At 52.6% G+C, this 10,855-nt stretch overlaps 1 protein-coding gene across 1 annotated transcript; it reads left to right on the forward strand.

The window, feature by feature from the left end:
* On the forward strand, positions 1 to 2,467 carry LOC119323440 (subtilisin-like protease SBT1.4). The gene has a single exon (XM_037597106.1). The coding sequence runs from the start codon at positions 24 to 26 to the stop codon at positions 2,352 to 2,354; it is 2,331 nt and encodes a 776-aa protein (XP_037453003.1). The 5' UTR covers positions 1 to 23; the 3' UTR covers positions 2,355 to 2,467.
* Positions 2,468 to 10,855: the final 8,388 nt, after the last annotated feature.

Genomic DNA, 10,855 nt, shown 5'->3' on the forward strand with positions numbered 1-10,855 from the left:
GTACCGCACCTCTCGCAGCGACAATGGACCTCCTCAGACCGCTCGCGCTCGCCGCCCTGTGCGTCCTGCTCGCCGGCACCGCGGCAGCGGCCACGGAGGTGGAGGCCCAGTCCTCCTACATCGTGCACGTCGCGGCGGCCCACGCGCCACGGCTGCCGCGCCGCGGCCTGCTGACAACCCGGGCGTACGGCTCCTTCTTGCGCGACCACATCCCCGTCGAGATGTCCAGCCCGGCGCCGAGCGTGCTCTACTCCTACGCGCACGCCGCCACGGGCTTCGCGGCGCGGCTCACGGAGCGCCAGGCCGCGCGCCTCGCGTCCTCGGGCTCCGTGCTCGCCGTCGTGCCCGACACGATGCAGGAGCTGCACACCACGCTGACACCGTCCTTCCTCGGCCTCTCGCCGTCCTCTGGGCTGCTCAAGGCGTCCAACGGCGCCACCGACGTCGTCATCGGGGTCATCGACACCGGCGTGTACCCCGAAGGGCGCCCGTCCTTCGCCGCCGACCCGTCGCTGCCGCCCCCACCGAGCAAGTTCCGTGGCAAGTGCGTCTCAGGTCCGTCGTTCAACGGCTCCGCGCTGTGCAACAACAAGCTCGTCGGCGCCAAGTTCTTCCAGCGGGGCCAGGAGGCTCTACGTGGCCGTGTGCTCGGTGCGGACTCCAAGTCGCCGCTAGACACAAACGGCCATGGCACCCACACCTCCTCCACCGCCGGTGGCTCTGCTGTCGTGGGCGCCGGCTTCTTCGACTATGCCAGAGGGAAAGCCGTCGGCATGGCCCCGGGCGCGCGCATTGCCGTCTATAAAGCGTGCGGGGAGGAAGGGTGCGCCAGTTCTGACATCCTAGCCGCGTTTGATGAGGCCATCGCGGACAATGTCGACGTTCTCTCGGTCTCCCTCGGCGCCGTCGGCATGGCCCCGAACTTTTACAGCGATAACACCGCCGTGGGCGCGTTCCGCGCCGTCAGCAAGGGCATCGTCGTCTCCGCCTCCGCGGGAAACTCCGGCCCCGGAGATTCCACCGCATGCAACATAGCGCCATGGTTCTTGACGGTCGGCGCATCCACACTTAACCGCCAATTCCCGGGCGACGTCGTTCTCGGTAACGGCGAGACTTTCACGGGCACTACACTTTACGCCGGCGAGCCGCTCGCCCCGACCAAGATACCACTGGTCTACGGAGGGGACGTCGGCTCGAAGGTGTGCGAAGAGGGGAAGTTGAACGCCACCAAGGTCGCTGGGAAGATTGTTTTGTGTGAATCGGGTGTAAATGCCCGAGCAGCGAAACCATATGCCGTCAAGCTCGCCGGTGGCGCCGGAGCGATCCTCGCGAGCACAAAAGCATTCGGCGAGCAGTCCATCACCAGCCCCCATGTCCACCCCGCCACGGCTGTGTCATTTGTCGACGCCGAGAAGATCAAGAAGTACATACGAACGCAAACTTCCCCTACCGCGACAATCGTCTTCCGCGGCACCGTGGTCGGCTCGACGCCTCCTTCCCCTAGAATGGCGTCATTCTCGAGCCGCGGGCCGAACTTCCGCGCGCCGGAGATCTTCAAGCCGGACGTGACCGCGCCCGGCGTGGACATCCTCGCCGGTTGGACAGGCGCCAACTCGCCCACGGAGCTCGAGAGCGACACGAGGCGCGTGAAGTACAACATCATATCGGGCACGTCCATGTCATGCCCGCACGTGAGCGGCATCGCCGCGCTGCTCCGGCAGGCGAGGCCAGAGTGGAGCCCCGCGGCGATCAAGTCCGCGCTTATGACCACCGCGTACAACGTGGACAGCTCCGGCGACGTCATCGGTGACATGTCCACCAGCGACGCGTCCACGCCGTTCGCGCGAGGGGCCGGACACATCGATCCCAACAGCGCCGTGGACCCAGGCCTCGTCTACGATGCCGGCACGGAGGACTACATCAACTTCCTGTGCGCTCTGGGCTACACCGCCAAGCAGGTCGCCGTATTCGGCTCGTCCATCAGTTGTTCGAAGCGCGCGGGCGCCACGGTGGGCGACCACAACTATCCGGCCTTCTCGGTGGTGTTCACCTCGAACAAAGCGGCGGTCGTCACGCAGCGCCGCGTCGTGCGCAGCGTCGGCAGCGACGCCGCGGCTGCGTACACGGCCAAGGTCACCGCCCCGGACGGCGTTCGCGTCACGGTGAGCCCCGAGACGCTGCAGTTCAGCCCGACGGAGAAAACACAGGAGTACGTGGCCACCTTTGTGCAACGAACCACCGGTAGCGTCACGGAGAAATACACGTTCGGGTCGATTGAGTGGAGCGACGGCGAGCACTCGGTGACGAGCCCCATCGCCATCACCTGGCCGACGAGCAAGGTTGCAGAGATGTGAGTGTGATCGGTGTGGGGTTACATGCGATAGTTTATCTCATTTGTTGTAAATTTCAGTTCGTGTGGGTGAATCAGTTTTTTTTTTTGCGAGGTGTGGGTGAATCAGTTAATGAAGAGTCTTACTTTCATTTGATTTCAAAGAAAGACTCATATACAAGTCAATACTACACTGGTAAATAATAAATTATCAATGCAAATAATTTAACTTTTGACATATGTATAGAACAAGAATGTAGTGTGCGTGACTTTGTTGGCTTTAACTTTGGCATTCTTTTACAAAAGAGGGGGGCTAGGTCTCAGACTCTCAATCGGGTGACATAACATGTAAAAAAGAAATAACAAAAATGAAAATAAATTTTTTGCATGGATCTCAACATAAGATTTCAGTAATATAGCATGGACTGAAACTTGGTTAAGTCTCAGTCGACCGAGACTTGGCAATCCGGTTTACGAAAATCCTACACCTACATAAAATAGCTACGAATATTTGCCTTACGTAACTACGTGTCTTGCAACTGGAGAAAACTAATATCGTAGTGACCTAGTGCAATAAGTTGTTCCCTTGAATCGTTAACTCCTTCATTTTTGGTGAGTCATCTTGGAGGTTTGCAAAGCTGCATATCAACGATGGAGCTACGTCGAGCTCGGGTGAGGAGGTGATTCATCATTTTTTTCTTCGATGACTGCTGCAGCGGTGCCAGAGGCAAGTGACGGGCATTGGTGTCAAGCTCAGAGTTGTTCTGATATTTTTTCAGTTTTATCATGTTGGTCTTTACGTGACTTGTACTTTGATCTTTATAATATGAATGAGACACATATTACCATGCAAAAAATAAAACTCCTGACCAAATTTGAGTTACTCTTCAAAGTTGCTCCCTCCAACTAAAATTTGAGCGGACGGTCAAATGCCCCCACAAAAAAAAGAGAAGTGGGAAGCAAGTCATACCCCTACCCCTCGTCGCCGCATCCATTGTCGCTACCCTTCGACGCCCAGCCCGAGGGCGGGAATGGATTCCAATCCCCCTCTCACCCTTGCCACCCCACCCCGACTCGTACCCCTGCGACATGACTCTAGAGTCACCAACAACCCCTCAAAACTACTGGCAAGGCATGAAGGTCGTGCGGCCTGCCGCACCGGCCAGCGACATTGTGTTCGGAGGTGTCGTCCTCATGTCCTGCTCGGTCTCGAGTCGTGTCCAAATCGCCTAAAACGCCAAAGATTTTCAGGCAACCGAAGATTAGCAAATGTGTTAGACTTATATTTATGGCGGAAGTTTCTGTGCGGCATCATATTAAGCCAGGTTTGTTTCGAAAACCCAATTCGATGCCCAGGCTCATCTGCACCCAGTCGAAAAAAAATCAAAACAAATACTATTTTTTTAAAAAAAATTCAATTTTTTGTGTGATAAATAATTGTATGCGTCAGGTTCGCTCCAAATTTCAACTTATTTGAACATTTGAGCAGCTCTCAGCAAAAAAGAAATAAACCGGGCCAGAAGTCGACGCTAGTTACTACATATAGCAATGAAGGAACCATTACACAAGATCGTCATGAACATATATAAAAAGAAGTGACTTCTCTTTCTCCGTGCTTGGTTGAACAACAAATTTTTGTATATCTATCCGACGCTACTACATAAGTACAATATAACATTTCTTACGATCCCTGACATCATCTAGCGAAAATCCATTTGCAATTTTCTGATGGTATTCTCCATCTTTAGGTATGACGTGGTCAACAAAAAATCCCGCCAATTCCTCTTGAATTGCTCGTATGCGATCATGTGGTAGGAGTTCGTTCCGCTTCTCCCAGATCTAATATAAAGAAGGGGGTCAATACATATATATGAATGAAACTCAAAACAATTGATGGTAATAAAATAAAATTGTGAATATTGTTTACGTACTTCAAATTGTTGGTCAGATAAGCCCCGCTCAGAGGTCGAGCGGTGAATGAACTCGCAAACGTAGTATCCACATAAATTATTTTCGGAGGCCTGTCACAAGCACTTTACAAGAATAGAGTACAATCAAATTGATAATCAAACATGATAGAGTTCAATCAAATTCATCACATTGATAAACCACATAGGACATGCCTACGAGGCCGTGACAGCGACCACACCCAAAGCAACCCACCTCACCAAGCCTTGCCGCCGATGCCGTGCACGTTTTTGCAGCCGTGGCTGGTACTTAGCGGCTCAACTTTGTGGTGGAAACAGAAGATGACAAAGATCAAGGAAGCGTGCTAAGCTTTTCGTAGCTGCTAGATTCCATTCTCATGCTACGTTGGACATCACATGTATCGAAGAGTTCTCGTGTTATCTCTTGTGAGATGATGAAAAGGAGAGCTGTGAGCAAAAGTAATCACGTTTTCAAGCGCGTTTTTCTTCTCCCACAAAGAACATTTCACGTGGACTCCACTGGAACGCGATTTTGACGTAAATCCAGTTTGCTAGTACTTATCTCGCTGCATCTTCTTCTTTGTAGATTGTTTACATTAATTAAAAAGATGAATCGGCGGTGTCGGCTATCCACAGCACGTTCAAGTTGTAGAAACAATTAGAACACGATGGGGTCATATAATTTGTAGCTCGTCGAACCACTAAACCCCCTTTTTTTTAACTAACTACAATCACAGACGCTCACATATATGTATATACACTCATTTTTATGATTACACATAAACACTCTATCCTAAGAGCCCTCTGAGATATTGAGTCGACACAACTTCTTAAGATAGACTAGGTAGATTTCACTTGTGACGATGGCGCCTGAAAGCGCACCACTGATATGACCAAAATACTTACAAAAAATAGGATGTCCTAGTAAGTGAACACAATACACGGAATTCATCCTCCACAGGGTACTGTCAGTAGGCTATGTAGAAGATATTGAAAGAATCTAGGCCTGTAGGGTTTTATTACTTATTTGGTCGATAAAACACATCGCAAACATTGGTAAAAGGCTAGAAACCATGATCCACGTCCAATTTAATTATTGTTTAGTTTTTTTCTGAAATTTTACACAAGACAGAAAATATGAGTTTCATGTCAATTTGGGGGCAATTTTTTATGTATTTTTAGTTCAGTTTGTAATTATGTCAATTAAATATACCTAAAAAACCAATTTAATGCCCTGAATATAAAAATGAACACCAAAAGTGCCAAATTTTGCATTACCCTTGTAATGGTATATCTACAATGCAAAAGTATTTTTAAGACCAATTGATGAAAATCATATGAGTTCGCCTTCAGTCACTGGACTTTCACTCGGAAACTACGAATAGATGCTTCAATTTGTAAGCAACATATGGCACAAGTTTTGGGCAACACTCCAAATATCTACTCAATAGTTTAATTAAGACTTTTGTACCTCTTTGGGCAAATTAAGATTTTTTTTTGAGAAACGGCAAATTAAGATTTTGATATATATCCATTGAGTGCCTAGAAATCCAGTTAGCACCTTAAATATATTAATTGAGACCTAAAAAGTGCCAAATTCAAGTCCCAAAGTTTGGACACTAACACTAGAACTCCGAAAACACCTAAATATTTAATGTAGAAAAAAATAGACGAGTGGCGTTTGCCAAGGGGGAACGCCACTGATAAATACTTCTAGTATATTGGAGTGGCTGGCCTTAGATGTGGATCGTAACAGGTTACCCGTCCCGGTAGCCTCCAGGTTCTAGAAAACGACGTGGAGAGAGAGTGGTTTTTGGATGGGCCAGGGGCATGGCAGTCCAACATGGCGGACATCCGGACTCCCCAAATAGTTCCCTGTTTGGTACCTTTTGCGGTATTTTGGACGTCTATTTAATTTGCCTTGTAGTGTTCAGTCTGCACATTTGGGCACGATTTGTTGATCTGCGCTGGAGTTGCCCTAAGGAATCTCCAAACGCAATCTGTAAATTTTCTTTCACATCTGTCCGCGGATATGAGAGGATCAGTCCGTGGACAAGGATGCGGGAGGCTGTCATCCAAACTGTAGCCGCATACATTTGGCTAACAGTTTAAACTAACCGGATGTTCAATTCGGGTGGATTTCGTTCAAGTTCAGATATACATAAATGGATCATATTTCGACCATTTTACTAAAAACTAAAAAACACAAAACCCTATATCGGACGACCACTTCGTAAGCGTGGCTGCCTTGTCCTGCCGCACGGCCGCCGGCGTAGTCGTCATCATCCCACCAGTGGCGCAAGGCTGCCGGAAGGCTGCGGCAGCCTTGTCCGGCAGCTTCCTGACGCTCGCTGAGGAGCCGCTACACCTCCTATTGCGTCGTGCGAAGAGCCGCCTAAGCCACTGCCGAAGGCGCCGGTGGCGGCCATGCCCTTGCCGACAATGCCGGGGCACTCGCTAAGCTCCACTCCTCACCGATCTTGGCGAGCTCGCCGTGAAGGCGGTGGCGGTGGCGCTTGGCAGCCGTCTCGGACCCATTCTGGCGCCACGTTTGTCTATGCGAACACGGAGCGGCGATTGGTATTGCGATGGTCGTACCTCACTTGGTGATGTGTCGTGCGCTCGGCCTCCGGTATCACTGCCCGAGAGCCGGAGGTACTGCCGTAATCGCCGTCTCCGTGGTTGTGGAGGATGCGGCCACGCACCTTGCCGATCGCGGGTGGCAACTCCTCCTTTACCGGGCGGCCGTGGCGTTGTGGTGGCATGGAGGGCCCGTGGATCCGCGCGTGCCGGCTGTGTGTCGGGGGTGACGCCTGCTCATCCTTCACGCGGCAGCACTGGAGGGACGCCGGCTCCTGCTTCACGCGGCCGCTAATGTGGAGGCGTGGTTGCATGACGAGGATGTAGGCTCTTCCTTCGCCGATGGAGTGGGGACGCCGGCTCCCGCTTAAAGCGGACCCGCAGCAGGGACGATGGCTCCTCCTTCACCTGCGCCGGCGATGGTGGCACCAGGCCCATCTGGCGAGGCGAACGCTCCGTGATGATGTCCATCTGACGGACGAATTCTTTGTCCGTCAGAGCCGTCTTCTTGTCGGAGGAGATGACTATCTCCTCCTTGCCGGAGAAGACCGGACGCTGTTGGTCCTCCTCATCGCCGAAGGAGACCGCCACCATCGATGTAGATGGTCCCCGTGAGCAAGAGAGGCAACGCCACAATCCGCCTGACGAGGAACTTCCGCCGGCGCCGCCTGCACGTGTAGAGAACCAGGATTTCGGCATTGTCGTTGGGCTCGGAGAAGAGGAAGGGCTCGACGAGGGAGGGGGGGGATAGTGCGGTGCTCGGGATGGGTGTTGTGGATATGTTCATCACCGGTGCATGGCTTAAATAGTCGTGACCAGGCTAGGCGGAGGAGCAGTCAGCCCGCTTCAATGCGGCGCAGTGGCCGGAGTTTGTTTCTCGGGGAGGGGCGTCTGCATTGAAGCAGGGACGTCGAGAGGTCGCGTCCTTCCGTGTCGTCTTCCCGTCCAGTCAAATCACGGACATCCGTGCCAGCCACTGCATGCTTCGGGCTGGCATGAATGCGGCGCGACAAGTGGCATGATGCGTGGGATGGAAAGCGCGGGAGGAGCGGGTGGAGTATTTGGGTGCGCCAGGGCAGTCAGGTGCGGACTTGGGAGCAGTTCGGACGCCCACAAAGCTTTCCACGTTTGTTTTCGATTTGCGGGAGAAAGTATGCCCGAACCGTCTTACGGGCTAGTACAAGTCCGTATTGGATGGCTTCCGCGGTCCGGACAACGTGGTTCAAAAGTATACATACGGTTTAAGGGCCATCGTTGGAGATGCCCTAAGCTTTGTGGCGGCAACACGAAAATGAAATTGTGAACAATAAACTTTTTTTACAGACCCTGAATTTGTCTTTTTTACTGAGAGTTGCTGAGATGTCCAAATGAGTGAAACTTGGAGCGCGCCTCACGCATAAACTTATCTACCACACAAAAAATTGTAATTTTTTGAATTTGTTTATTATTTGTTTTGTTTTTTTCGCTAGGGGGTGCAGATGAGCTCGGGAGCACAAACACCGCACTCGGTTTGCTTGCCTTCTTTAAGGGCGTGTTTAGTTGCCTGTGTGAGGTCCAACCAGGCCCGCGCGGGAAGGATTCAGCCTGTTTGGTAGCCCGCATACACTATTGGGCCTGCATCACATGCTTCTTAAAGCACCTCAGGGCCTGGCTCACTGGGAACACACGAATCGGCAGTTTTCCAGGGCCAGGCCCGAGCGGTGCACGTGGGCGGACGCGGCTGCATGCGCGCGGCCACGCTCGAGAAGCCGCGTTGCTTCCTGAAGCATAGGCAGTTATTATCCTCACTGCTCCCTCTCTCCACTCTTCCCCACTCTCCCAACTCTCACCGGCGGAGGCGAATCCGAGCAGAGGAAGAAGACCACCACACTCCATCACCGGCGGCGGCGGATCGGAGCAGAGGAAGAAGACCACCGGACTCCCCAATGGCGGTAAGCACTTCTCTCTCTTCGACATGAACGCTAGATTCGATCCACGGTGATAGATTCGACCCACGGTGGACGGGAATGGGGAATAGAGGTAGCTAAGCATACGGGTAAATCATACTAGTTCATAGCAGTTCATACATAGCAGTTCATACATGCAAGATCGGTAGATTTAGGGATTGGGGATTGGGGGATAGGGGGAAAGGGGGTACAGAACGGACACCGATTGACCGCGGCGGCCGTCACCGGCGTGCGGAGCGGCTGGTCGAGCCGCTGGCCTTCATATTCTTCTTCATCGCCATGCGGGCCGGCGGGTCGTCCTCGTCGTCCTCAGCGGAGTCGAGGTCGATCTGCCAGGTAGGACGGACTGGCTCCGGCGCCCTAGCTCGCATGTGCACTGCCTCTTCTTCCTCCTCCTTAGGCTCCCCGTCGATGACCGCCGGCGGCGCGATACCCGTCTCCCAGTACACTGCGACACGGCGGTCATTAGGAGCAAAGTAGGTCTTGTACTTGCACCACTTCTTCCTCTGTTTAGGGTCGTCGGAGACGGCCTGATTCATGGCCCAACGAAGGATGTCAACTGCCATCGCACCCTTCGCTGGGTCAGGAATCAGCGTCTTCAGCTCATCTTGAGTGGCCTTCATGAGCACGACATTGGATTTGTTATGCATGGCCGGCATGGAGCTGAAGTTCAAGCACACCTCCATGGTGTTCTCGAACTTGGTTTGGTCACCAGCCGTCCACCCGAGGAAGAAGGCCCTCCAGCCAATACCCCAAGGGAAGGGGTTGCCGTTGGAGCTGGAGCTAGAGCTCATGGCGATGGGGAGGAGGAAGGTTGACAATGAGAGAAGAGAGGGGGTGGGTAAATATTGGTGGGCAGGGTGAGTAAATATAAGGGGGGTAGGGGGTGGAGAGGAGGAGAAGAGTGACAGTCATGCCGTTTTAACTGCAAGCTCTTGAATTAGCCATGAACTCTGTGCAATGCCTGACTCCATGACTTGTGTGCAGATCGAGGATAGCAATGAGATGGGCACGGAGGTGCTCCCGGCCGTTGACAGCAAGGGCAAGCAGCCCCTTCACCCAATGCCTGACCCGGTTGAGCTGCCGCCCACCGCCAAGGAAGACCCAAAGACGCCTGAGGGTGGCGACGACGAGGGCATGGAGGAGCCCCCCAGCAACAAGCGCCGCAACTACGGCCACTACCGTCAGGAGGATGGCCCAACTCACTTCTGCAAGGTCATCCTTGCACCGAACCTTGAGTGCATCCCCATGCCCCTGGACTTCACCAAGCACTTCGTCGCGGTGCCGACGGAGTTCAAGCTCAGGAACAACATCGTCTGCTCCTGGAAGGTGACGGTCAAGCTGATGAACGGCAGGTGACCCTGGATCAGGATTGGGCCACCTACGCAACTATTCATCAGATCAAGATCGGCTACATGGTGACATTCAAGCTCCTCACTCCCGACACCCTCAAGGTCATCATCTTCGACGACGATGGCATTGAGGTCGTCAACAAGTGCGGGAAGCACGACGAAGCCTTCGCTGCCAAGGAGTAGGGCTGGGGCCTCCCTAAGTACTATGGAGTCTGCTATGGTTTATGCGTATAACTGTTATGAACTGTCGTATTGCTTATATCTGAATTATATAGTTGATGCTGTGTTTATACTCTGTTGTGCTTATGATGTGTGCTGCCGAAGTGTGGCGGTAACCTCACCAACTAGCCAAAGAGGTTACCACACATCAGACCTTGCATACAACCAAATACCATGCTTTGGGTTGGTGGACTAACATGCAGGCAACCAAACACCAGGCAGTGTGGTTCAGCCCATGCAGGTAAGAGGGCATGCATGCAACCAAACAACATGCATATGGTGCATTTGAGGCTGCATTTGCATAGCCAGGTTGGGTGGAGAAGTGTATGCGATGCGGGTACTGTAGGACACGGCAACCAAACACGCCCTATGTGTTCCACCAGATCCATCATTGTGATTGGTCATAAAAGAAATAAAAAAGATTCATCAATGATATGATTCCTGCCCCTCCAATGCCATGGCTCCTCAACTCCCAGCGACAGTTCAGAATAGTACAGTTTG

Source organism: Triticum dicoccoides, chromosome 6B (assembly GCF_002162155.2).
Source record: "Triticum dicoccoides isolate Atlit2015 ecotype Zavitan chromosome 6B, WEW_v2.0, whole genome shotgun sequence".
Taxonomy (NCBI): Eukaryota; Viridiplantae; Streptophyta; class Magnoliopsida; order Poales; family Poaceae; genus Triticum; species Triticum dicoccoides.

What these genes read in the sequence shown, in the direction of transcription:
- LOC119323440 (XM_037597106.1), top strand. Translation starts at nt 24, where the DNA reads ATGGACCTCCTCAGACCGCTCGCGCTCGCCGCCCTGTGCGTCCTGCTC.